General features: G+C 50.9%; 2 protein-coding genes and 1 long non-coding RNA gene across 4 annotated transcripts in view; 1 reads left to right on the top strand and 2 right to left on the bottom strand.

Annotated features, from left to right (window-relative positions):
- Positions 1–6789, bottom strand: part of CLPB (ClpB family mitochondrial disaggregase) — a 137021-nt gene extending 130232 nt beyond the window's left edge. Inside the window, exons 1-2 of the mRNA XM_032792608.2 lie at positions 6146–6789; positions 1770–1821 (exon numbers count right to left, since the gene is read on the bottom strand). Of these exons, the coding sequence (XP_032648499.1) occupies positions 1770–1821; positions 6146–6734 (641 nt within the window). The 5' untranslated portion in view covers positions 6735–6789. The remainder of the gene's footprint in view (positions 1–1769; positions 1822–6145) is intronic.
- Positions 6790–22236: 15447 nt separating this feature from the next.
- LOC116832103 (uncharacterized) lies at positions 22237–25407 on the bottom strand. Its single transcript, XR_012655072.1, has 2 exons — positions 25319–25407; positions 22237–23646 (listed from the first exon to the last, which is right to left on the bottom strand). It is a non-coding gene; the product is annotated as an uncharacterized LOC116832103 (long non-coding RNA).
- STARD10 (StAR related lipid transfer domain containing 10) overlaps positions 24544–27665 on the top strand; it is a 53898-nt gene continuing 50776 nt past the window's right edge. Inside the window, exon 1 of one of the 2 annotated variants that reach the window (XM_032792587.2) lies at positions 24544–26010. In XM_032792587.2, the coding sequence (XP_032648478.1) occupies positions 25849–26010 (162 nt within the window). In that variant the 5' untranslated portion in view covers positions 24544–25848. The remainder of the gene's footprint in view (positions 26011–27665) is intronic. The other variant, XM_075061853.1, reaches the window with a different exon arrangement.

Below are 27665 nucleotides of genomic sequence, written 5' to 3'. Positions count from 1 at the left end.
GGATATAACTACACTGTTCAGTTCGCCTGGGGACTGGCACCCAGGATCGTGCACTGTTAGCCTGAGTATGATCATCTCCACTCGTGTTACTATGTCCTCATTGCTTCTGCACTCGCCTGTGTAGAGGGGGCATGTCCCATGGTTCTTTGCGGTGAGATGCTCTAAGATTCTTTCCCAGTCAACTATGGGGAATTGTGGGAAGGGCATTGCAGGACTGCCAACTTGAATGATCTTGCCTGCATCCTCACTGCAGAGTGGGCTGGTTCCAGCTGGAGCTAAAACACAGCTCAGGCTTTAACACATATCCCGAGCCATGCAAGCAAGCACAGCTACAGAGCAAAAATACGCCCAAGAGGATCATGTGTGGAGTGTTGGAGAGGGCGGGGCAAAAACACGATTAGAAACATGGGCTAAGGCTACAGCGTGGGCACCCCCTGAAAGGGCAGGGAGAGCAGTGATCTGGACATTGTGAGACGGGTCGCTTGGTGCACTAGGAGACGCAGGGAGTTTCAAGCATAGGGGACATTGTGGAAGGAAGATGAGTGCGGGAGAAAAGAGGAGCAGAGAAGAGAGCAGCTTGGGAGGACCACAAGCAATCGAAATGGAGGGGCAGTCAGAGGGAATGCGAGCACTGGCGGGGCAGTGAATATGCATTACACAGCTGCATAATGCGCAGCAGCAGTCTGTACAGACACTAGTGTAAACACAGGAAGCACAGAGAGAGAACATGGCGCATGGCCCTGCCACTCATCGCCCTGGCAAGACTCACAAATCACCCTGACATCACTAAGGAACAGCTTCCTGCAATTACCAACAGCAGAAAACATGTGCCAATTAGCCGCACACCAACATCCTACTAGAACCTTGATTTAGGCCAGATCTCGGCCCTCGAGTGCTCCAGAACAAGGCTGCTTCCTCTGAGATCCCGGGAAGAATGGAACGGGGCTACCCTAGGCTGCAGCAGTGACTAAGAGCCAGATGGGCCCCAGAAAGCAGAAACAGAAGCAGCAACCTACAGCAGAGAGCTCCCAGGAAGCCGGCAGGCTGGACGGAAGAGGCTGAGTGGAATAATACACAAGGTGGAAGGTTCCTCTGACAGAGGATGAGGCCGCGTAGGGTTTGGCCAGGAGGGGGATGCAGATTGCTCCTCTTGAGCGTCAGATAGTTTTTAGTTGTGACACCCCCGTTTCTTTCCATGCACAGTCCCCGGCAGGGGAGCTCTGGACACAGGAAATGCATTCATCTGTTAATCTTCCGAGGAACTTACGGGCCAGACTGACGTCCCCATGCATGCACAGAACAGTACAGCAGAGGCACTGTCAGCTTGTCTCGGCCCACCCAGGAGACCCTGCCTGCAGGAGTGAGCAGGTGCTCAGTTTGCACAACCCATTAGTCCCTGGTTTTCCTGTTGGGACTGTCAACAGGAGCGCCAGGCCCAAGGGTGTCTGAGAGATGGAGACACCTGCCCACAAGGATGTAGACTGAGGCCACTGGCTAGCTTGACAAAGTCCCCCAGACAGGAGCAACTCTCAGTCACTACTGGCCTCGGATAGATCTGAAGCAGTGAGCTAAGGACCCACAGCTCCCATTACTGCTGGCCTCCTTTCTCCGCACCCTACCAAGCAGCCACATTACTAGACATACCTGTGAAATCAAAGCAAGCATCTTGGAGGAAAGCAGGACTCATGTGACAACAAAGGGTTCAGGACAGACTCCCACCCGGGTAAGTGATGTTAACACACAGCGTAAGTATCCGAACAGTCACTCACCTATCGACTTCTGAAACGTTGTTGATCCTTGCAGCTTCCAACAGGGCATCTTCTAAGAGAGACAAAGAGGAGAAACCCTAGTAAAACGGCTGGCAAGAGGCCCGCACCAAATGCACACATATAACCTGCAAGTGGTACGGTTTATTTCTATAAGGGATGTGAACCCTGGTGCTCCAGAGGCATTACTACACAACGCCGCGTAGGCAGAAACTTCCTTATGGACAGGTTATTCCAGACCTGTCCGCTAGGGGATTTATGGAAACTTCCTCTGAAGCAGCTGATGTTGGTCCCTGCTGGACACAGGATAACCTGGTCTGACCAAATGCAGAAATTCCTATATCACCTCATTTTAAAAACAGTGGGTTGGCCTGTGGATTACAGCTCCCAGGATGCAAAGCTTCACATTAGCCACCGCCATTTGACTCTGGGTGGAACACTGCTGGCTGGAGCATGTAGCTCTGCAGGTCTGGATGCTAAGGGAGGGGGGCTGCTGGCACATCAGAGAACATGGTGTGCTGTGTCCAGCCACCCTTGCTGTAACGTGGAGTTTACAGCAATATGATGTGCACATCCTCAGGACAGGGACCAGCACTCCCTGAACGTTGGGACAGCACCTAGCACATTGTGGGTGGCACGACACACAAATACAAATGATGATTGCTCCAGCTGGCTGCACCAGCCATCTGAGTTCTGGAGGCTGACACTGTTCTGTAGAGAAAGGAGAGGACTAGGATGGCAGCAGAGGGAGTAGAAGAGAGAGGGCCCAGGAGCTATTCTGGGAGCTGGGAATGAGTCACTCCAGATGCCGCACCTCATGGTACTGTAGAAAGCAGGGAGCTCGTTTCGGTGAGAGAGGAAGCAAGGACTTTTCATGTGTACAGCACTGAAAAGCAAATTGACACCTGGGGCTACTGTGCCCAGCATGCATTAGGGGCTCACTAGCACTGGGCTCCAAAGCCATTCCCTTTTAGAGCAAAACATGAGAGCAAGAGCCAAACATGAGAGTGAACATTCCCCCGTAGATTAAGAGCACCACTTTCTGGTTCAACAGAGTAACTACACTGCTCTTAGTTTTAATGCACACAGATCATCTGTCATGTTGAGCATCACAAAGCACATGCACGTTACAGAGAATGTCACTCCTAGACTGAAAAGAGAGAGGCTTTTAGGGGAGATTTAACCAGAGGAAATAGTTTAGTGTCTGGGAGGGAAAGGAGCTATTCTGAGTGCAAAGCCAGATGTCCTTTGGAAATGACATGGAACGAGGAACAGTACTGCATTGCTGCATGTGTACAAGTCCCACCAATAACAGGTGACTCTCTGCCTCCTGGTGGATGACCAGAGCAGCTCTACCAAGCTGTACTCAGGATTTCAAGAGTCCCATTCAGAAGACAAGACATCAGAAGCAAAATCTCATGAGAATGAACTAGATCTGGTACACAGGCTCCTTCCAGTCTTAGATTCAATCCTGAACTGACTCCCCTCCACAAAACGCAAAGAGCTTTAGATTCAAAGGTTCTCACTCCGGTGAATCTCTGGTGTGAGAAGTCTCCACCTGCCACAGACAATTTTCATTTGCAAAGTACAAAAGCTAGCCTCTAATCTTAAAAGCAACAGACCACTGTTCCCACACCAATAAATATCCCTCTTGCCTTCTATGGCAAGATTCCCAGAGATTCAGAGCACCCAGTAGCCCCCAATGACTTCAGCAGAAATTGTGGATGCTCAGTGTATCTGAAAATCAGACTCTCTACAGCTTCCATATTCAGAGCTGCTATGCGTGGCTGTTTTTTTGCAGCTGGTTAGTCTAAATCTGAAACTGGGATTTTAGGAGAGACAGGTATGCTACAAAATCAGAGAGAAATGTTTGCATGATTATTGTTTAAAATGGAGATGGGGGGGGGGTGTTGTTTTTCATGTACAGATTCACCTGCAGTGCTAGCATAACAGCACTGGGCTGGCACACAAGAACCAGAAAGTTAAAGTGACCAGCCTCAGAAAGCGAAACTGACCGGCATACAGCAGTTTAAATGCCTTAGCCAAGCACAAGCAGCATTAATAGAGACAAATACTGCAGAGTTTAAAAAATCTTTCAATTCTACTCATCACTGGTATTGTTAGCATAGCAGAGATGGATGGGACTTTTTTTTTAAATTGTGAATTTATCTTGACAATGTCCCATCAAACAGAGCTTACCCAGGCCTGGGGTGTAACAGTGCAGCTATATCTCAGCCAGTTAATGCTCAGCAAGCAGTGTGGAGCCAGCAAGCAGCCAGCAGTGGGTATAAACTAGCAAACAAATTCCATACTCAGAGCGAGGGCTGGGGAAAGACACTTGAAAGCCCTGGCTCACCGGCACAGCTCAGAGAGCTCCACAATAAACCGGATGTTCAGTCATTTCCACTGTCCTTTTAAAAGGTGACGGGCTCTCCGGGAGATCCATCTAGCACAGCAATAGCTGCTGATGTGTGAACAGCAGTCACGTCAGTTACACAAAGTTCTTTTCGATTGTAATGAGCAGGCTCGTGTGCCTGTGCCTCACTGGTGTCTCCGGGACAGAATGAGAACCGCTCTACTCCGTGCTCTATTCTGCCTGCAGCTAGAGGAGAGGCTGCTGTGTTTTGGGGCTTGAGGCTTCGGTGGAGGATCTGCAGTCTATCCCCACCAGCGCTATTAACAACTATGCAGTGCAGCACTATGAGCACTGCACAGTCCTAGGTGGCGCCAGATGTGTTGCATTCTAATTAGGTTAGAAAGTGCTCAGAGATTGTTCAGCTCCCATGAGGCAAGACTGGGAGGTTCAACCCTCTCTCAGGTGACTTACAAACAAATGTAGCATTTATATAGGGCGTTTCACCCTCAACAGTCATCACAGTGTTAAGCCCATGTTACAAGTGGGGAAACCGAGGCACAGGGCATGTCTTACCCAAAGCCACAGAATGAATCAGGGGAAGAGCACTCAGGACCTTTCATTTCCCAGTCCCACACTCATTCCAAACGATGCAGTCATTTACATAAAAGTCATTAATGACAACATGTGTTAATTTATATAGGAGGACACGACAGGGATGGGCTTTCTACCCCAGCAACTGGAGCTCATTCCAAGCCCCTGAATAATCCTGCATCTCAACCCCCAATTTTTGTAAAGCATGCACTTATCAGACAGCTGATGGTCTGAAAGCTATCATAGGCTCTGTTTGTCTATAAGATAGCAGAGCAGCAAGCAGGCTAGACAACAGAGCTGAGCTTTCACTCTCAGCTCCACTCAGTGACTTTAGGAAGACCACAACCAATCCATGCCTCAGTTTCCCCATCATGAAGACGATAATACTGATTTGCTTTGCCAGGGGTTGGGAGATCTAATTTGTTAATGTTTGCCAAGTGCTTTGAAACACAAAACGCTATGAAGTGCCAAGCATGAGAACCACTAAAGCCCCTATTCTGCAAACATTCACACACACACGGCACTTTGAATATGTGAGTAAAGGGACTGGGAGTAAAGTCAAGTGCATAAATAAGTGTTTGGGGAATTTGAGAAGCAATGGCTGAGAGGCTGCCACTAATTAATTACTGTGGAAGACACAGATTGCTCAGAATATTCTGCCTCTTGGCCTTAACAAGGTGTGTATATAACTCTTCCACTGCACACACGTCTTGAAACTTGTCTGCAGCAGCGAACTGCCCTGAGTTAAAATATCAGTGCAACTCTAGCACTGTACTTGCATGCACTGTACAAAGGAGGCTTACTTCTTGGAGAACCATTTCACCCCCTCGCCTTAGGCTGGACAAATCTCCCTAGCATAAAACTCCTCCTAAAATAATCTGAAAACATAGACTCTTCCAACACACAGACTAAAACAATGGATAAATACAGAGCTAAGACTGGCACATCCCCTAGAACAGCACAGCCTGCCAACCACAGCCTGTAGATGCGTTCTGTTATAACATGGGTGGGTGGCCCACAGACACACGACAGTCAGCTATGCAGTGCTCCACCTTGAGGCAGGCAAACCATGGACGGTTGCATTCTGGGAATTTGTATCTCTGCACAAGACGATTGGCTCATTCTTTTTTGTTTTATGGTACCACCTGGAGCCAGAACAGAGATTAGCACCCCTTTGTGCTAACAGCTAGAGAAACACAGGGCAGGCTCTACCTCAAAGAGCTTACATGGGTCCTGCCAGCTCCCAGGGCCGCTCCCCACTATGAAAAGATTAGGGCAGCTGCATTTGAGGAGTTGCCCCCAGAGATCAGGTGAAGCCTGGACTCCACTGAAGGCACACAGATGCCTCTGCACTATCTGAAGAACATCCCCCACCGGGAGTGTTGGGCTTTAACCCAGCACAACTGCAAAGAGAGGGGTCAGCAATAGTCACCCTTGGATGCCTGGCTCTTGCTGTAGCAATACACCAGTGCAGCAGCAAACGCAGGAAGCACGGCCCGGCCAGTCCATCTCTCCCTCTTCTTCTGATGCCCCGTGTGGTCTGGTCTGAAATGAACGCGCCACTCCAGAGCCGGTCCTGGGTACTGCAGCTCCAGCTCCCGGCCGGGTGCAACTAAGAACAGCAGCTCTGGTGCCCTGGCCCCTGTGGTGCATGGGCCCAGCTCCTGCAGCTCTGGCATCCTGAACTCACCCATGTCCATGCCCAGCTCCTGCAGCCCTGGCACCCTCCCCAGCCCCAGCAGTCGCTCCAGCTCCCTGCGCCCCCTCGCGGCTGCCTCCAGGCACTGCAGCCCCTGTGCTCTGGTGGCCGCGCGCTGGTACTGCAGCTGTGCCGCCCCGCGCCCCCTAGCGGCCGCTCCCCGGTCCTGCGGCTCCCTGCGCCCCCCAGCGGCCCCCGCACTTCGCCCGACCTGGTCTGTCCGCGCCGAGGCGCCACGGGAGGGCCGCGGGGGCGGCGGCCGGGCCCTCAGGAGCCGGACGAGGCCCGGAGGCGGAGGTCTGCACAGCAGGGAGACCAGCATCGTTGCCCCGGCCCGGCCTCGCTCGAGCCCCTCCGCGGCGCCGGCAGAGCAGGAAAACAAAGATGGCGGCCCCTGGGAAAATGCTTCAGAGGAGACGCGGCGTAGGGACGCCGCAGCGGCGCGAACTGCCTGGTGGGAGTTGTAGTCTGTTCGTAGGCAGAGGCAGGCGGATGTCCGGCTGAGGACTACAACTCCCATGAGGCCCCTGGGTCTACGCAAACAATACTCCCCGCCCTCCTGACACGTGACGCTCAGCTGCGGCCAGGACGCGTGGGATCCATTCCCAGCCCGGGGCTGGGCCTGGTCAGCGGGACTCCAGCCCCTTGGGAGGAAGGGGGCTCTGGGGGCTAGAGAGGGGGGTGGGGTCAGGATCCAGCCGTGGGGTCTCAGGCGCTCCAACAATGGGATGAGGATGGTGGGCACCTGAGCTGAGTGCAGCCCCCACCCAGGGGGCCTTGGAGAACACCCACGTGCTGCGCAGTCTGACCCACAGTGGGACCAGGGCCAGCCACACACCCCCCCCATTGTGATTTCCCACCCCCCTTCCCCCAAATCAGGCTACGAAGGAAGTCTGTGAAACACCCCCCACCCCACACTAGTTGCTGTAGTTTAATAACCGCATTAAATTCCCATGCCTCAGGGTTGTAGGGGGTTCACTTAGGGTGACCAGATGTCCTGATTTTATTAGGGACAGTCCTGATTTTTGGGTCTTTTTTTTATATAGACTCCTATTACTGACCACCCCTGTCCTGATTTTTCACATTTGCTGTCTGGTCACCCTAGGTTCACTGCACTATCGATGACAGGCAGGAGGTGAGGGGGAGGCACATTTCTGCATCTCTTGAGATGACTAGTTGAGCTGAGCAGGGAGTGGGGTGAGATTCCCTACCCTGGCTGAAACCAAGCTGCTGCCAGACACCCCCAATCCCTTTCACCTGTCAGGGGTGGTCTAGACCAGAGTTTTCCAAACTTTAACAGCCTGTGAACCCCTTTCACTAAACTGTCAAGTCTCACAAACCCCCTCCTAAAAATGAATATTTCCAGGGATTGTCTCCTTTTATCAGAGTATAAATTATAAAAGCAATGATCTTGGGAATATAAAATTTGTTTTTATGACATGCTTGTTACACACTTATTTATCATTACGGTATTTTTATTACATTATGAAAAGGGCAACACTCTTCCAAGATCTCACTTTTGTAGCTTGTATCACTTTTGAGTAAGCCTGTTATAAGACAAGGCTCCTATGTTTCATCAAGGAGTATCATGTGAAACCAACATGAAAGTATTTAAGAAGCCAGCTCAGAGAGTTCTTCCTACACAAGCATTCAGCTCTTGAGCAGTCCAGGCAAACAACGCAGGTTACAACAAAGCTTAAATTTGTTCTTCGTAATAATTTAAAAAATGATACTAGCTGTCTATTTAATTTTAAAAACAGCAAAAAATATCCACCTCCCTTTTCATTTTTTATAAGGAGTCTTGAATCTCCTCTGTAGGGTGACCAGACAGCAAGTATAAAAAATCAAGATGGGGGTGGGGGGTAATAGGTGTCTATGTAAGAAAAAGCCCCCCAATTTGGCACTGTCCCTATAAAATTGGGACATCTGGTCACCCTACTCCTCAGTGTGATAGATTTGCTTGCTTTGATCTGCTAAGCTTTTGGAAGTCTAAGGGTTCCAGGCTGCTGGCCCCGTGGTGCCCGGAGTTCCTAGGGACAGCTCTGTCTGCCATTAGGGAATTTTTTTCCCTAGAACCTCCTGTAACATTTTGTGAACCCCCAGGGGTTCACGCACCCCAGTTTGAGAACCACTGGTCTAGACTAGTGGCTCACAACCAAGGGTGTGATGTTCCCCTTGCGGGTACGCAGAAGTCTTCTGGGGAGTACATCAATTCTTCTAGATATTTGCCTAGTTTTACAACAGGCTACAGAAAAAGCCCTAGTGAAGTCAGTACAAACTAAAATTTCAGACAATGCCTTGTTTATGCTTCTCTGTAGCCTGTACATGGAAATGTAAGTACAATATTTACATTCCAATTGATTTATTTTATAGTTATATGATGAGAAAGTCAGCAACTTTTCATTAATATTGTGCTGTGACCCATCTGTTGTTATGTCTGATTTTATAAGCAGGTCATTTTTAAGTGAGGTGAAACTTGGGGGTACTCAGGACAAATCAGACTCCTGAAAGGAGGACAGTTGTCTGGAAAGGCTGAGAGCCGCTGATCTAGGCAACACTTAGTCCTGCCTTGAGTGCAGAGGACTGAACTAGACGACCTCTCGAGGGCCCTTCCGGTCCTACACGTCTGTGATTTCCCCCACGTAGCACAGGGTCTGAGCTGTGCATGCTGAGGGCTGTGTCGTGAGCAACCAGCAATGTAGAGCGCAGGCTGGCAGTGACTCAGCCCAGACAACCAGGGCGTTGGGAGACAGTGAGGATTCACCTGAATCTTAAACAAGGGCAGCTGTTAGTTAACCGCCCCTTCCGCCCCCCAGTTCCAGCCAGCGCTTCAGCAACAGCGCTTCATGTTGTTTGCGTTGGGTCCCCCCTTCCCCTCCTCTGCCCGTTTATAATTATCCCCCCTTCTCATTAGCATGTGCAGTTCCCTGGTGGGTATCTGTGAGAGCAACTTGGTGCAGGAGAGAGATCCAGTGCCTTCCAGATGGTGAACTGCATGGGGAGGCCTTGGGGGCGCTAAGGAAGGGGGATCCTGGGAGCATAGAGCAGGCCCTGGGGGGTGAGGGGCATAGAGTGGGGTGTTCAGGGGGGTAACTATCTCCCCCCTGGGCTGCTGTGTAGGGTGGCAGGCTCTGTCCATGGAGCGCTGAACAGTGATCATACAAAGCCGGCACTGGGCACCACTCAGCAGGGTAAATGCACCCCAGCAGCTTGCTGATACCAGCCCCTGCAATTGCTGTCCAACCCTCCCCCCATGCAACTTAACGCTGATCTTCAGCCCCCTGCTTTTCCAGTCCTGATCCCCGCTCCCCCTCAGCTCTGCCACAGCACCTCCGTCCTGGTCTCTCACTCCCCTCAGGAAGGAACAATCAGTTGCACACATACAAACTGGGAAATGAGTGCCTAGGAAGGAGTTCTGCGGAAAGGGATCTGGGGGTCATAGTGGACCACAAGCTAAATATGAGTCAACAGTGGAACACTGCTGCAAGAAAGCAAACATCATTCTGGGATGTATTAACAGGAGTGTTGTAAGCAAGACACGAGAAGTGATTCTTCTGCTCTGCTCTGCGCTGATTAGGCCTCAGCTGGAATCCTGTGTCCAGTTCTGGAAGCCACATTTCAGGAAAGATGTGGACAAACTGCAGAAACTCCAGAGAAGAGCAACAAAAATGATTCAGTGTCTAGAAAACATGACCTAGGAGGGAAGATTGACAAAATTGGGTTTGTTCTGTCTGGAAAAGAGAAGACTGAGGGGGGACATGATAACAGTTTTAAAGTACATAAAAGGTTGTTACAAGGAGGAGGGAGAAAATTGTTCTCCTTAGCCTCTGGGGATAGGACAAGAAGTAATGGGCTTAAATAGCAGCAAGGGAGGTTTAGGTTGGACATGAGGAAAAACTTTCTAACTGTCAGGGTGGTTAAGCACTGGACAAAATTGTCTAGGGAGGTGGTGGAATCTCCATCATTGGAGATTTTTAAGAGCAGATTGGACAAACAGCTGTCAGGGATGGTCTAGTATAGATAATCCTTAGTCCTGCCACAAGTGCCAGGGACTGGATTAGACCTCTCAAGGTCCCTTCCAATCCTATGAGTCTATGATTCTATTGCCCCCTGCTATTCCCATCCCCCTCTACCCTCAGAGTGTAGTGGTTATTCAGACCTTCAACCCTGCATCTTCTCCTGAGAGGTAACCAGTAATTGTCTCAGAGTCTCTGATGTGAATAATCCAGTGATGAGACTTTATTAAAGTTTACTAAATTTGTCAATTGCTTTTCATAGAACCAGAGAAGATCAGGGTTGGAAGGACCTCAGAAGGTATCTAGTCCAACTCCCTGCTCAAAGCAGGACCAACCCCAACTAAATCATCCCAGCGAGGGCTTTGTCCGGACGGGCCTTAAAAACCTCTAAGGATGGAGATTCTACCACCTCCCTAAGTAACCCATTCCAGTGCTTCACCACCCTCCTAGTGAAATAGTTTTTAACCCCAACCACGTTAGCTCCTAGGTTTAGGAGATACAGCCCGCCAATCCTGCATCTCTCCCAGAGAGAACAAGCCAAGGTGTCTCTCCTGTGCTACAGACCCTCAGACTCTGTCCCTTGTTTCTTATCCACCCACGAGAGCTTCTTCTCTGTGCACCATTACATCTTACAGGGGTTTCCCGTGTAACTGATCTTCAGAAGTGACATAACATGGTAAGGAGCTGCCTGCCTGCTGGAGGAGCTGCTGTCATTCAGCTGCTCACGCCATTCTGCATGTGGTGGGTGTAATAATAATGATCTGTCAGAGCACAGCAGCTACATGGAAGGGACAGGCTGCCTGCCAGCTTGAAGGCAGTTTCTTCGAGCTGACAGGTGTCAGTCATTGGAGCTGCCTGAAAACTGCATCTCCTGGGGAAAGAAATGTTTTACTTACAAAACCGTCCTATTTCTTGCAAAAGTGCAGCCTTTGTAAACCTCTTAGATGCAAGCACCCCTTGCAGCCCTCTCGCAAAAAGGATGCAGTATCTGTTTATACATCCCTTGCAACCCTCTGATCAACAACTCGATGGTAAACAGCAATCAAGAGGCTGCAGACACTCCATAAAACCTCATTAACAGTAGGAAACTACTGCTTGGCATAGGTCAGGATTCCCCTCCGCTGTCCTGCCAACAAGGTGTTCCCATTGAATTCGCATCAGGGTTCTGTAACTCCAGCTGCTTCAGCAGGAGAAGGAAGATCCTCACCCACACCAGTTCTGTGCACAGGTGCCAGGGTTATAAGGGTCCCTGTGCTAGTCATTAGTGTGGCTGTATTGTGAAAGCTGCACTGCTCCCCAACCTGGGCAAGGCAGGCAGGGAATGGGATTGGCACCTGCTGTATCCTTTGTCACCAGGAGCTTCTTAAATCAAGGCATGGATGCTGGAGAGTGAGATCCATAACTGGGAACTGTATTGATCACGTTTACACTACAGGGGCATCCACGTGTCTAATCAGTCTCCCATCGCCCTTGTCCCAACATGCACCTGGCTCTGGGTAAAACCTGGGCTGGAAGAACCCACCTGTAATGAATCCTGAAGCTTGCTGGGTATCAGATTTGGTTAGGGAGATGCCTCCCACAGGCCATTTGCTTGGTTCTCCAGTGACTCTCTCATTTTCCTTCCAGAGTGTAGGTTGCAGTTACACCAAATAACTAGATACCGCTCTGCAAACTGCACTCCCCATTGCAAGGTGGGTTAGACTCTGGAATCTAGTGCTGCGACCTCCTGGGCCCCAGTCCGTAAAGGGACGGTGCTGGCTTATCCCCAGCATGGTGGAATGAGCTGCTGTGTTCTGGACAGTGGTCACACAGGCCCCAGGTGCTGTGCATCTGCTGCAAAGCTGGTCCATACACAGCCCCCTCCGCCCCCCAGCCTTTAAAAAATCCACACTAGAGGATGCTATTAAGACAACGCTGCCCTGGAGTGATAAGATTTCAGCAAGCCAGGTTCATCGCAGCTACCACGGCCTGCAGCAGGTCTCAGAGTGACTCCAACAAAGCCATTGCGGGGTCCTGTTCAATCCATTCAAGGCAAAACTGGGTTCTCTTTTTCAGGGATGTGAAAATCAACCTGTTCTCCCTGTCTCTCCAACCACTGCAGTTATACAGACCCTGCCCTGGGAACCTAGCCCCGCTCAGCGAGCCAGGAGAGCTCTCCCATAGCCACCTGGGCTCCGTAAGGTCAGCAGCTCTAAAAGCAACTCAGAGACACACGGGTCAGGTCTTTACCGAGCAAGAACGATGCTGGTCACTTTCCAGTAGCTGCACTTCCATGTCTGCGCTCACTGCCAGGGGAGGGGGGATATTAGTGAAGGCGCTTTCGCTCTGGCAGACATCTCCCTGTGGGAGTCAGTCCTTGGAGAGCGGGTCTGGTATTTCTTTCTCCATCTGTCTGTGTTTTCAGGAACGTGTGACAATCCAGAGACTGTTTCTGCCTTCCCCACCCCCGGCCGCGCTAGCTAAACAAATAATGTACAACAACGTGCCCGTTGCTTGATGCCTCCGCAGCGTCTGTGCTGGTATTGAGTAACCTCATTGCCCCGCGATCCGGAAAGGCCGGCCTGCCTGCGTCCCTAGCATCCCTTCAGAAGTGGTGCAGTAGCTGCTTTGGGCACAGGCCGGAGGGATCGCGTGCGGTGGGGGACCCGGGGAAGGGGCAAGGAGGAGAAAGTGCTAGGCGTAGGCTCCCTGGACTGGATCCCGCAGAGGAGGGCCCCTCCAGTCCAGGCAAGGAGGAGAAAGTGCTAGGCGTAGGCTCCCTGGACTGGATCCCGCAGAGGAGGGCCCCTCCAGTCCAGGCAAGGAGGAGAAAGTGCTAGGCGTAGGCTCCCTGGACTGGATCCCGCAGAGGAGGGCCCCTCCAGTCCAGGCAAGGAGGAGAAAGTGCTGGAATGCCCTAACTTCTGGACCTCCTGTGCAGCCTGGTCGAGAGGCAGTGCTGGAGCAGAGCGGAAGAGCCTTATTACCCCAGACCTGTCCAAAGGAATGTAAGGGGAGACGGAGCCGAGCCCTGACTTAAGGCAGTGTGGTCTAGTGAGTAGGGCACAGAATTAGGAGTCGGCAGACCTGGCTCTGCTACTGACTTGCTGTGTGACCTTGGGAAAGTCACTTCCCCTCTGCTTCCCTTCCCATTCTTTGTCCCTGTCTGTTTACCTGTGAGCTGTCAGGGGCAGAGCAGGGCCTCTCTCTCCATGTGTGTAGTGGAGCCCTGATCTTGACTGGGGCATCTGTGTTGCCACAGCAACAGATACGATAGGCAGCAGGGAAGCATCCCCCCACCTGATCCAAGCAATAGACACTCACTATCAACCCCCTCTCCCAGCCCGACTGTCCAGCAAACAAGAGTTTATTTATTTATTTTTTTTAATTGAAATGTTTAACTGAGCTGAAACCCAGGAACGGCCTGCCACTGTACAGAGAGACCAGTGCCATTCGTGACTGGATGCACATCCTCCTGCCTTAAAGCCTGACAGCTGCCACTTGAACTAAAGGAGAATCTTCGTTCAATGTTAGCAGCATAGGGGCTAGGACACAGATGTGAGCAGTTCTGATTCCATCCAGGAGAGGGCAGAAGTGACACATACGTATTTATCCAGCTTATTATAATATAAACTACAATGGGCTCCAGTGGGGGAACCTGAGCATCAAATAAATTGGCAAGAATTATTTTGTCTTTTCTATTTATCTGTCTCCTTGGATGTGGAATCTTGACCCCATTAGTGACAAAATTCCCATTGATTTCAGTGGGGCCAAGATTCCACCCTAGGCACACTGCTCATGTACCTGTAGGGTCAGAAGCAAATGGGGGCCAGTTCAGACACCCCGGCCTCAGAATAGCACGCACTCTGATTCAACTAAATGGCCACTAGATGACAGGACAACGCCAAACAAACTGGACCAAAAGATAATGTGTCCGGCAATGAAGAGCCTCATAATGTCTTGCAATTTTATTAAGATCTTTTGCCCCAAAGATCGCCGTCTCGCCACTGAACTGCAGCTACCTCTGAGGTGGAACACGGCACCTGCTTTAACAGCGCAGGGCAACACTACCCAACAGGAAGGGAAGAAAACTGTATCCAATGTGAAACTATGTTTCAGAGGGAATTTAGGTGAAACGAAAAGTGGAGCATGAATGTGGGTTCTATGCCACTGGCTATAGGCAAACACACTAGACACTGGGCTCAGTCCAGGGGTAACCGGTGAGATGTAAGGGCCTGTGTTAGACAGGTGGCCAGACTAGATAATCTGATGGTCCCCTCTGGCCTTGAACTTTTGGCAAGTCACTTGACCTCTTTGTGCCTCAGTTTCCTCCCCTGTGAAATGAAGCCAGTGCTACCAGTCTGTCAGACAGCGCACCTCCTTTCAAGTCAAGCCTGGCACTGTCTGTGGCTCTGGTGCTGCAGGCAGTGGAGGAGCTGCTTTGACAGCAGCTGGGTCTGCCTGACAGCCCCCGCGCCCCCACCTCCACCTGCAGGGAGCTTGTGGAGAGGTCAGTGCATCTGCCTCCCGTGCACGGCATGGGCCCCAAACCTGTGTGGTTCTGAGCTAGGGTGACCAGACAGCAAGTGTGAAAAATCGGGACAGAGGCTGGGGGGTAATAGGATCCTATATAAGAAAAAGCACCAAATATCAGGGCTGTCCCTATAAAATCAGGACATCTGGTCACCCTATTCTGAGCCCTGCCGCTGAGAGAGTCAGCATGTCAGCATGAGTGGAGGGGGCCAGATACACCCTGCATGAGTGCTGCCCATCAAGGCAACTGCTGACAGCTGCCACTCGGCACTTGTGGGGGGGTGGCGGGGTGGCAGGGCCTTCTGGCACCTAGGTCTGCCTCTCACCATGGCAGATAAGAGCTGTAGCTTGAAGCTGGCCAACAGCCCTGGCATGGGGCTACGGTTTAGCAATGGCATGCATCACCTCACGTCCCCCAGCTGGGCTGGCATACAGGAATTGCAGGGCAGGTGTACAGACCCTAGGGAATCCCCCTCGGTACAGAGAACCCCTGGATCTGCTGCTAAGCCAGCTCTCGGTCCCTGTTTCCCCCCCTATAAAACCTTGGGATGGACGGGAGATTAGAGAAGTGTTGAAAGGCCCCCACAGTCTCTGTACAGGGGAGGTGCAAACTGCCCTCACACTGGTATCTGGGTCAGCGCAGGGATCGGTCTGTGCCTCGGTTTCCCCACCTTGTAACATGAGGATAACTGCCTGGCCTTTCTGTCTTGTCTATTCGAAGCGTAGCTGTTCCGGGCTGGGGCTTTCGCTGTGCACGTGCAGCTCCTGGCGCAGCAGGGATCCAATTTACATGGGGTCTTTGAGAACCCTCAGAATACACAGAACAACAAATAACACTCCTTCCTGCAGACGCTGTCACCAGGGCCTGGCCCACGGCTCCACCGTGCCTGGGGCTCTGGCCCTGTTGTATTTACCCCCATCCAAAGAGCAAGGCCGCTTGCTAGGTCGTTCTCCTTAGCAGTTGCCTTCACCCCAGCTCCAGCAAGCTCCACTTAGTGGGTACAGGGGGAATCTCACACTCACTCCAGTGTCTGCTCCCACTCATGCTGGGATCCAGAGAGACTTTCCGTTGACTTAGGAGCAAACCCTATTACTACGTGTGTGACAGTAACACTAGAGACCTCACCTGAGACCAGGGTCCTATTGTGTTTGGTGCTGTACAAACACAGCAAGAGGCACTCCCTGCCCTAAAGAGCTCACAAATGAAACACACCAGGCTGACAAATGACAGGAGGGGAACCAGAGGTGAAATGACTGGCCCAGAGTTATTCGCGGTCCCAGGGACAGAAGCTAGAACCAGGTCTCCTCAATCCCAAGCCAGTGCTCTACTCACTGGTCCATGCTGCCTCTCTGTATCGCCCCACCTCAAGCAGCAGCTGTGCGGAACGCTAACCGTGATTGTGTTTACAGAAGGAGCCTAAAGTAATTCCACGGGCAGCAGGACATACCTGATGGGAGACCTGTCCAGGAAAATAGATGCAAGGGAAAGCAATAAATACAGAACAGTTAACGTCATTGAAATGCACCCACCTCTGGGGAGGAGGCCAGCAACCAGCTAGCATCCAATAGGGCAGAAGGGGCACATTTTAGCCAAAGATAGAGGGTCAAGCCTCAGGATCTTTAATGTTCCATGTTTATGGGGGCTCCATATTTATCATCCATCAAAGACTCCAGATCAAATGTGCTCAAATTGCAAGCAGAATGACTTTTTTTTTCCAGAGTGCCAGTACTGTGAACTCCCTCTGGGATCTGAGAGTCAAGCTGGCCTCTTTCCGGCTTGTGCGTGGTCTTGAGAAATAAAGATTCTGCAGTGCAAATGGTACCCTTAGTGGCAACAGTGCAGCACCTGTGGCCTTCAGATCTGCCTTTCATTACACCGAGGGAGCCTTACTGCCTCTGAACTGGGGCTGTGCACAGGGCCGGCTTTAGGTCGATTTGCCCGATTCCCCGGAATCGGGCCCCGTGCCGGTGACTTTTTAATTTTTACTCACCCGGCGGCGCTCCGGGTCTTCGGGGGCATTTTGGTGGCGGGTGACCTGGAGATCTGGAGCAAGTGAAGAACCCACTGCTGAAGACCCAGAGCGCCACCAGGTGAGTACGAATCGGGCCCTGCACTTGCTAAAGCCAACCCTGGCTGCGCGGGTGTAATGTAAACAGGATCGGGCCCTGCAATTGGAAATTAGGCCCAGCTCCTCAAAGGTATTTAGGTGCCTAACTCCCATAGGTTTCTTTGAGGTTCTGGGCCTTAGTTAACAATGATGTCGATGATGCATGAACTGCAGTAGAATCCAGCTCTTTCCTCCACGCTGACTCTTTAATAGTGACCACTAGATGGTGGCTCCGCTTGGCTGAAGTCAGCCGCTCTGACTCCAATATGTCCAGCAGGGAGCAGGAGGAGGCGACAATTTTCACAGCCTCTTCTCAGATGTGTGCTTTATGCAGTAATAGCAACCTTTGGCACATAGCCTTTCCTAGGGAATGATGACCAGAGGGGTGGAGCTTCGGTTATACAGGATCATAAATGCCCAGGAAATTCCCTACAAACTGCAATCAGCTCAGTGCCTGCAGGGAAATTGTAGAAAATCATTGTCTGGTGCATTAGCCGTTCTGCATTGCATGAATCATCCCTCAACCTCCCATTCAGCTCAGAAATGACACTTACACACTGATTCAATTTCGCATGTTGATGAGACAGAGGGAAAATTGTCGGGAGTATCAGATAAACCAATTATGCCTATAAACACTGTTATTAGTTGAACTGACATCTGAATAGCAAATAAATATACAAACAGATATGCATAGAAGATTTGATTTAAGATTCATGTCTCTCTGACACATATACTATGATTCAAAACACCAGATGTGTTGCTGTATTAACCATATTAACTGCCTTTTGGGAGGCTACCCGGGTTGTAATAAGATGTTAATCCTTGCAAAGCGAGCACTATTCTTTTGGCAGATAATGTTAATGTTCATTTTTAAGCACTTTTAAAGATTTTGATCCATTTATATTTTCACAGTTGCAGGAAATTATGGGGCATCAGACAATTGTAGACTCTAAGATTCAAAAAGTTCAAGCTTTATATATCCCACCTGTTTTTTACTATTCCTTCATTAGTCCATTTGTAACAAGCCTACTTTAAAAGACTAAATCACTGGATTTTGGATTCTAATGAGTTCTCAAGGAGCATTTTTCTTACTTCGCCTGTCTGTAAAGGTCGATTATTATCCGTGCAAATATTTTTGGTTGGTTTGTGTGTATGGTGAAATTGATGCTTACCAACATTTATCACTAAAAATGTAATCCTTCCAAGCCTAGCTAATGCAGCAACTACACCGTATGAACCTGAGCGGTTCGCTGAAAGTTTTAAAGAGGCTATGTAGTGCCTGACTATAATGACAATCTATTCAGGATACTCTACTAAAAAGACTCTCTTGAGTCCCCCATCTACTGCCCTGAGTTCTATTCCAAGTTCTTCCACAATCACTACTCCAGTGCAGTTAAGGATTAACTAGAATTGAGGTGCATAAGCTTTTCCATTCTAACCCCCTGTTTTAAATTGCTTGGACTAAGACTTCTGCTTTTCTGGCTGAAATTCTCCAGGCTTAGTCCCGACCCAAAAGCAAAATCCATTTGGCCTTTTCTGAGTTGGAGGGAAGTGGGGCTAAGTGACAATTTCCTCACAATTAAAAAGAAAATATCGTGACTTTGGGGGTTTTTAAACAGCTGTAGCATGGAAATGGTTGGTGGTGGGATGCTGAAATTTAGCAGGAAAACATTCCTTTCTGAGGGCAAGAGCTCTGGAGCATTGGAGAAGAAATGAATTTTTATTCAATGGAGTCAAAATGAGCCTTTGGAAATCACATGATTTGCATATAGACTAAGATTTGCAAGTGCCGTCTTGTTAACCTTCAAACTCTGAGGAGGTGGCCGGCCAGCCATGCTTAGAACTACGATGGTCCTTCTATGTGCAAGGGATTTTAGTCACACCAATTCACCTAGTTCAGCAGGGTATTTTAATGTTCTGTGCAGGACAGATATTAAACGCCCAATATTCATTTACCTTGGACGCACTGTACTGCAGTGACCCACAATACCCAAAGCCAGCTGTCAGCAACAAGCAGTTTAAGCCTAGAGGACAAAACCTGCTTCATCCTGTTCCAGACCCCATCAGAGTGGACTGCTGCTGCCCACCTGCTTCACAGAAAGCTCTAGAGGAGCATTCAGCCTATCTCTGCAGGAGAGCAGTCCAGGCCTGCGCCCTCTATTGTTCCTACTTCTGACAAGCGCAGGAGCCATGGGAATTCTCTCAGCACCTTTTAGGGGTCTCTGGCTCAGGGCAAGCTACTGCTGCTAGGAGATGCTCGATTCAAAGTTGCCCGTAGGAGCCGACGCAGCCATGCCCCAGAGCTAGCAGCATTGCTTCCATGCCACTTGAAACCGCAGCAGTGCGAGGAGCCTGCAGCTACATCGATTGGATTCACTGGAAAGGCACGTCCAGTGAGAGCTCAGCCACACAGAGACCCAGGGCAGGTGCACTAGCAAGCAGGGGAAAGGCGCAGCTTAAAATGAGCCTGGCCACAAGCCAGGAGACAAAGTGGAGATTACTGCTGAGTCTCCCTGGCTCTGAGCTGGAGAAGCTGCTTAGATCAAAGAGAAGGACCCAGTAATACACTATCCCCTTGTACAAGCAGCGAACGAGGTGCAGCGATCACCTCCACTAAGACTAGCCGCCTGGAGGAGAGAGCTGGTTGTAGGACACAGCACGGACAGCTCGATCCACACTCGCAATCCAGTTCTTAGGGACACACTCACAGTCATTCTAAAGCTCCAAGCCCCCGTATGATCCTGGCACACCCTGTCCAAGAGGGTCTTGGACTCACCTGCCTCCAGCTGGCACCATGAATCTCTGCCACCCGTTAGGACCCATTTAATACATTCATCCACCATTCAAGAGCATCATGATTCTTAACCCAGATTGAAAACTAGACTTCCTCCCTCCCCCAAGAAGGGCACAGGGTGAAGAGACAACTTGTGATTAATCTACCTGCGCCTAAGCCCAAATGGACACCTAACTTGGCAGGGATTCCTCTCCTCTCTCTTAAAGACACACTTCCTCTTCCCCAGAGGCCTATTCTCTGCAGCCAGAGCCTGCCTTCTAAGCGGCCGGAGTTTAGGAAACAGACAAAGGAGCAGTGGTCAGAGTCTAGCTCAGAACAAAGGTTTCCTGGGGTCAGACAGGTGCATTTCGTAAGTTACCTGAGATAGGGAATCAGCAAGGCTGTGGGAAGCAGGACACTTCATTTGCACTATGAGACTCAGTTCATATTCGCCAGCCAGCAGAGCCGCTGATCAGGATTTAAAGCCATTTTCACTTTTCTGTGACGAGTCCGCGGCAGTCTGGCGGAGAGGTTGCTTCTAGGGTGATGTTCTGGGCCACTTACAGCTGACTGGCACCTCGGGTGCTTGGAACCGACTGGCGAGCCAAGACAAAAGAGAAAAGGCTGGGCCTGCACCCTCCACCCTTCGCAGGGAGTGACCCGCGGAACAGAAGGAAGGTGCAGCCATACCAGAACCACAATCGGCAGAGCGCACACTTACGCAGCCAGCTGGCCGCCTCACGTTGCAGGCAAGGAGCCCGGCCCTGTGCCGCACGCACTTGCTCAGTGTCCAGGGGCCCTCCTCCACTCCTCACTGTGAGGGGGACCCCCGGTTTAATCTAGGGGTGTGCACCGTGGCTGCCTGGACTGCTAACATCAAGATGCAGCCAGCAGAGATTACTCTGCATACAGCCTACTCTGGGCTAACTCTGCATGAAACGGGATGGCAACAGCCCTCAGCTCCCAAGGATGTCTTTGGGTTCCTGCCCTTTCCTTGGTGGACTACGGGCCCCTTCAGTACAGAGCAGGATGCATGAGAGGGCTGGCTGAGTGCCACAGCTCCAATGGAAAGGCAAAGGAAGAACCTTGAGGTGCTCCCTTTCCCCCTCCCCCGATGCTGAGGGAACCTGCAACGCATCCAGATACAGCCACGTTCACACACCCAGCGTCCGGGAAGAGTCAGACAGACAGACAGACAGACAGACACGCTGCCCCCTACAGGACAGAGAGGGCTCTGCGAGCCGGGCTTGTCACCCTTAGCAAAAGGCTCAGAAATCGACAGCCACTTGAATGCTTCCTCCAACCGCAGATCAGCCGATTACATCACAGAAAGGCCTAGAAGAAATCTTGCAAAATATGCAGCTAAAGTTGAGAGTGTGGATGTGTTTTCACAGCTAGTTTAGCTACAAACTAAGACCCAATCCTCCAAGGGGTTTAGGCACCTAGAGTCCATTGAAATCAATGGACATTAGGAACCTAAATCCTTTTGAGGGTCTGGACCTGAACCGCCTGCCAAGCAATTCCAGACCGTCCTCCCTATGGAAGACAAAGGGAAAGAGTTAAAGTTAATCAAGTTACCGTCACTGGGCATCACTTGACACTGGAGGGCTTAGCCCTCCGACGGTGTCATTCGTGTAATGTGGAGGGTTTTTTTGTGGAGGTCCCATAGCTCAGCCCTCAGAGGGATTTCAGCTCCTGCCTTCTGCTCATTTCAATAGAACAGAGCCCCCCAAACGGCGGGGCACGCCCCTCACAGGATGGTGTGCAGAAACATTCGGAGGGGCGGCAGGACCAGACCCCACGGGGAGGAAGTTCCACCCAGCCCCACTCTGCCCCCAGCTCCTGGCCCCCAGGTTGGCCATGTCCCCCGGATGTGACTTGACCCCAGCTGCAGTCACACCTCTGGCCCTGGCCACGGTTCTGCTCCCTGGCTCCAACTATAGCTCCCGCCCCGGCCTTGGGCTCTGACCGCAGCCCCGCCTCCAGCCCCCGACCATAGCTCCCAGGAGGCGTGGGCAGATTACATTGGGGTGCATAAGGGGGGGCATGACTTCAAAAGTTTGGGGACCATTGCAATAGAAGTTAGGAGCCTAAATACCATTTGAGAGTCTTGATCTGTTGAATATAGGTATCTAGACAGATCTTTAAACTCCATGCCCAACTTTCTGTTAAGAATGGGGCCCAGCTGGGGCCATCCCTCCCCCAGCACCCTCTGGACCCCAAACTGTGCAGGGGAATTGGTAAGGCCTCTCACTCTGGCCCCAAGGAGCATCAAAACTGAAAAGTAAATTGGGATTTTCAGAAATGAAGGGTGAGCTTCTTAGCTGGTATAACGGGCGTGACACTGCTGCACACTAGCTATGGGGCTGGCCCTGGGTCAGTTTTAATTAAAGAAAGACACAGGTAGGCAAGTGGTTGTTTAAAACCAAGGCATTTTATCTATTTATTTAAGAGACTAACATGTGCCTCAGCACCTCACAGTTTCTCATGCAGGGGACGGGACTAGACGACCTCTCAAGATCCCTTCCAGTTCTGTGAATTCCCCAGCCCTCCGTGTGGCAAGGCACTGTTGCTATCCCCATTGTACAGAAGGGGAACTGAGGAACTAAATTACTGGATCAAGGGCCCACAGGGAGGCTGCAGCAAAGCAGGGAATTGAGGTGGGGTTTTCGGAGCCTCACAGCTGCTGCTCTAACCACTGCACCATCCTCCCCTGGACAAACCAGCCTTGATGTGCTTGTGTGGGTGGGTTTGTTTTTTTTTTGTTTTTTTTTAAATTTTTCAGAATTTTATTTTTCCCCTTCTGAGGATAGATCCTCAGGGCCCAATTCTGCTTCCATTGAAATCACGGGCAAAATACCCATAGACTTCAGCGGGAGCAGGAACAGGCCCTAGAGGTTACAGATTATGCACCATGCTGGAAATATCCTTAGTGCCAACCAGCCAGTTCACGGAGGTGCTGAGGCTTGGCCCCCCGCTTTGCTCTGAGACTTTGGAGCAGCGGTTTATACAAGGAGAGTATTTATGTGCCCGCCCTTGGCCTCTCTCCTTGTCTAGGCATCGCTCCTGCCCAGATTGATTGGCAAGGCCAGGTCTTAACTGAGCTGGTTTGGGGTTTCCTCCACTCCCGTTAACCAGCCTGTTCTGTTTTTGCAAGCGGAGGGCATCTCAGGCTGGAAATGGGCATCTTTGTCATCTGTTTATTGAGAGAGAGAAATCCTGAAGCGGCAGCACTTTGAAATGAGATCCAACCTTCTGAACAACCTCCCGCCCGTCAGCTACGCAGCCACTTGACATGGGTAATTTCTTCCCCTTTTCTGGCAAAACAAGCTGATCTATTTGTTCTATCTATACAAATATTGCAACAGCTGCACCTTTATCTGTGCAAGCCCAGCTCGCCTGCTCTGCACAGATACAGAGGAATCCCCTCTGCAGCTCTGCTTCACTCGCCACCACGCAATAGTCAGCTCCATTTCTGGTCATCTCCGCTGGCCTGGATCATTTCCAAAGGCACGTTCAGTGGTGGGTATGAAAGGACCATCAAGTTTTAATATTGATATAACATATCAAGGGACGGTCTTATGTTTCAGGAACTGAACTGGGACTCATAGGACCTATGTTTGATCCCCAGCTCTGACATGGATTTGCTTTGTGAGCTTGGAAACAATCATTTTGCTTTGGTTTCACTTCTCCCATCTGTCAAATTGTAACAGTCCTTCTCGCTGACTTGTCTGCTTGCTTGCATGCTCTTCAGGGCAGGAACTATGCACCTGTATATCCCCCAGCACAATGAGGGCCCGCTCGCAGCTGGAGCTCTAGGTGTTTCTGTAATAAAAATCATGACTGGCCATCTAGAATCTAAGATCCCACAATCAAACAAATACAGATTAAGATCCTGAACTTGCAGCTGGCTCCAGATGGGCAAGCCCTTAGTTCTGAGTGGGAGCAAGGGTCCATCTGCCTTGATGTGATTGCAGGAACAGGAACTAATGACTTAAAATCATACAGGATTAAGACAGCAATTAAAATCCATACAGTCAATGGGTCTCTCTTAGAAACTGTGTTACTAGACCCTAATCTGGATTCGGGTGGCACCTGATGGGGAAGGAAATGAAAGACAGCACTGGTTAGTGGTCACTACAGGGAACACCCAAGTTCTCATCTTGTCTCTGATTCAGTGTATGGCCCCAGACAAGTCACTGTCTTGCTCTGTGCCTCAGTCTCCCCATTGGTAAAACAGGAAGGTAATGTTGCAACAAATCTGTGGCCCCTAGAAATCCATGGTGGCTACTAAACCTAGCAGTTATTGGCAATGACCACTACAGAACTCAGATTCTCTTGCTCCAAAACCGCACTGATACTAAAGGAGAATCTCCATTGGGGGTTGGCAGTATGGCACCTATGCCACACAGTTGAGCAGTTCCATTTCCCTCCAGGAGGAGGTAGCGGTGCATGGAGCTTGATAAGTTATTGACGGTAAAATACTTTCAAACTGCAAAGCAGCGTGACAGCTCAGTATTGGCATCTTTACTGCCTTTAATGAGATGGTGTAAATCACCTTGATTCCTCCCTACCAGCTGCATGGGGGAAGGAGGGCAGGATGTGAGAGCTATTATCATTATTTATTTAAATCCCAGGAGCACCCCGACTAAGATCGAGCCCCGGGCTTTGCCCGGGTGGATTTACACTGTAAACAGAAAGAAAACATCCCTAGGACCGTCGAGTTGCCTTGCCCAAGGCCAGGCACGCGGAGACAGGACCTGGACCCCAAGCTGCTGAACTCCAGGCTAGCGCCTTGCCCTCCTCCCTCTCCCCTGGGAACGATCCCCCCGGACCAGCGCCTGGCTGCCCGGCCGGCGGCGGCTCTGCAAGGCCCGATTACGACACTATCTCGCCCCATCCCTTTTTTTGCTGCGCCGCGCGCGAGGGAAGCTAGGACCCGGCGGGATCCTCCGGCAGCGCCCAGGGAGGTGCAGCTGTGTCTGGGGTTTGGTTCGGCTTGTCAGTTTCACCTCCTGGACCTACACCCCCGCGCAGCCAAAGGCAGGGGGAGGGGGCGGCTTCCACCTGCTGCCTGCGGCCCTCAGCACCCAGCGGGGCGCCCCAGGCCTGCGGGAGCCGGGGAAGGATCAGCCGGCGCAAGGTGGGGGGAGACCTGAGTGGAACCTCTCCCCTGGGAGCGGCGATTCTGCTGCGCACCAGAGACCTGCTCTCCGTCTCCTCCAGCTCATCTGCTGCAGAGCCCCAGCTGCTGCTGCTGCTGCTGCTGCTCCAGCCTGGGCTGAGCCAGAGAGGGGACGACCTGCTGCTGCAGCTTTCCGTAGGAGATCGAGCACTTCCCCCAAGTTGGGGTGGTTTTCTGTGTTTGGATTCGGTCACTGCCATCGTCACCTCCCGGGGAGGCAGATTGCGTTGCTTGCGGGAGCTCACGGAGGCAGATCCTGAGAGGAGGAAGCAGCTTGCCCCTCCCACCCCCCGCCGCGGTAATAACACTCACCTGTTCTCCATTGGTGGCACACCTGGGCAGGAGGGGCCTGTTTCGAGGCAGCGGTGAGCCGCACAACTTGGCATTAAACGTTTAGAAGGCAGGGAGAAAAGGCAGAAGCCTCTCCTACAGAGAGAAGAGACTCCATCTATACACACACACTTCTCCAGCACAGCTCGCTGATATTTCAAGGGGTTTCCTCCAGCCTGGGCTGAAATATTTATTTTCTTTTGCTCTTGTTTTTGTTTGCATAAGAGCTATCTGGTGAGCCCTCCCCACCAGGAATCCTTAGGAGACAGCTTCTGGTTCTCCCTGTAGAGAACTTAATTTTGAAATCTGCTTTTCCTGCCTGTTCTGAAACCATCTCCTCTTCCCCCCGCTTTAAAAACAGCTATTCTGGTTTCAGAATCTCTTAATTGGTGCAAAACCAGTATTTCCATTTTTTTGGAGTGGGGGACAGACAGACACCGTCGAAGGCCCACAGAGCCTGCTGTTCTTAAGGAAACTTAAAATTCGAATTTGTCAGTGTCTCTTCCAAAACTATGTCCACCCGGGAAAGCGTACAGATCCCAGACGATCGGGATTTTAATAATTTCCGGACAGAATGCAACTCGGACGCAGGCTGGAGTCAAACTTATAACAAATCGGGAATTGTTGTGTGGATTCAAATCTTGGAGGTGGAGAGATCCCTGCATAAAATCAAGGTAAGAAACCGGTTGGGATCTGTGGGAATGTTAGACGTGCCCTCGGTGTTGTCTGTGCCCATGCACTGTGGAGTTAAGCTGGCTGTTTGCAAAACACTGCAGAAGTGGGGTGCAATAGACTCCTTTTGTATTTGCTGCTTCTGTATTTCTTCATTTTCTAGGTGCATTATGCAGGGCAGGAAGCTGGTGGGACTCTAGGGCTGTGTGTGGGAGTGTTTCCAGGGACCTCTGCATGCACCTGGTCAGATCAATGATTTATGTAGTTCTCTCTCCTTACACTAGTGGAACAGATAGCTTGTCTGGCCTGGTATCCTGTTTCCCAGTGGCAGGATGTTGGCATAAAATTCCCATTTTATATCTATCTATCTATCTATCTACACACACACACACCCAATGGTGCCATACTGAACCACAAGGATGTGTGTGTGTGAGAAAGATTTCTTCCAACCCCCCCGCCCCCTCCCCCGGATTAGGCTTTTTACCTGGAGCGGAAGGACTTGGTATCTCTTTTCAGAGTAGCAGGCATGTTAGTCTGTATCTGCAAAAAGAACAGGAGTACGTGTGGCACCTTAGAGACTAACAAATTTATTTGAGCATAAGCTTTTGTGGGCTACAACCCACATCTTCAGCTGTAGCCCGTGAAAGCTTATACTCAAACAAATTTGTTAGTCTCTAAGGTGCCACACGTACTCCTGTTCTTTTTGGGTATCTCTTACAACTCTTCTGTTTTAGCCAGTGCTCTGGCACGTCATGTGATCTAATCCTGCTCTTAATCTTGCTCAACTATTTGCCTAAATATCTGGTAGCAGTGAGTTCCACAGGTTAATGACTTTCTTTAACACAGCATTTTGTCTCCATTTGAAATGTGTTGCTTTTGAATTTTGCACGGGGTTCTCCTCCTTGGACAATGTGCCAGAGTGAACAGGAAGTGCCCAAATGTACCTTTCCAAGGCCTGTAGTGCATGATGCTGATCTGCAATTGGCTTGTGTCTCTTCCTCCCCATCCTGCTCCCTTACTAGTGGTGACATCTGGCTCCGCGGAGCCAGCAGGGGGCAGGACAGCCAGCTCACCTCCCCCTGGGAGCTCTCTGCTTGGTAGCTTGGCAGAAAGTAGGGATCAGCAAAGTTGCCTGACCAGGAGCTGACCCCTCCGTTCTCAGGGCTCTTTCCACCAGTGGATTGGGATGAACTGGGAACTGGAGCACCTCAAGCAGCAGAGAGAAAAGCTAGGACAGGCCTGAGCCCTGGATTCCAAATTGCAAAGAAAAGCTACTCTGTCTCCTGCGCCCCAGCAGCAGTTACCTTAGTCCAGTGCAGTGTGCGCTCGGGGCCTTTGGTGTCTAGAACTTGGAGCTGTGACTCCATTTCTCACGTAGATGCCTTTGGCTACAACAGTTATGGACTCTGCGCCTATTAGTGGGGCTTCTTCTGCTTGTCCCAGCCCATGCCGACAAACGCATGACACCATTCTATCTCCTCCCCGAGCACCTGCTGTACAGGCCTCCTCTCTCAGCCTGCGGGAGCTTCAGCAAAGCTCTAGAAGTTCAACACAAGGTGGAGTAGCCGGATCCGTCTTGGATCCTCGTGGAATCCGCTGCCGAGGCTCCGTGTCCCCAGAGCCCCCGCTGGGTGTGGGTAGTTAGAAGGTAGCTAGA

Source organism: Chelonoidis abingdonii, chromosome 1 (assembly GCF_003597395.2).
Source record: "Chelonoidis abingdonii isolate Lonesome George chromosome 1, CheloAbing_2.0, whole genome shotgun sequence".
Taxonomy (NCBI): domain Eukaryota; kingdom Metazoa; phylum Chordata; order Testudines; family Testudinidae; genus Chelonoidis; species Chelonoidis abingdonii.
This window is presented reverse-complemented; position numbering and strand designations above follow the sequence as displayed.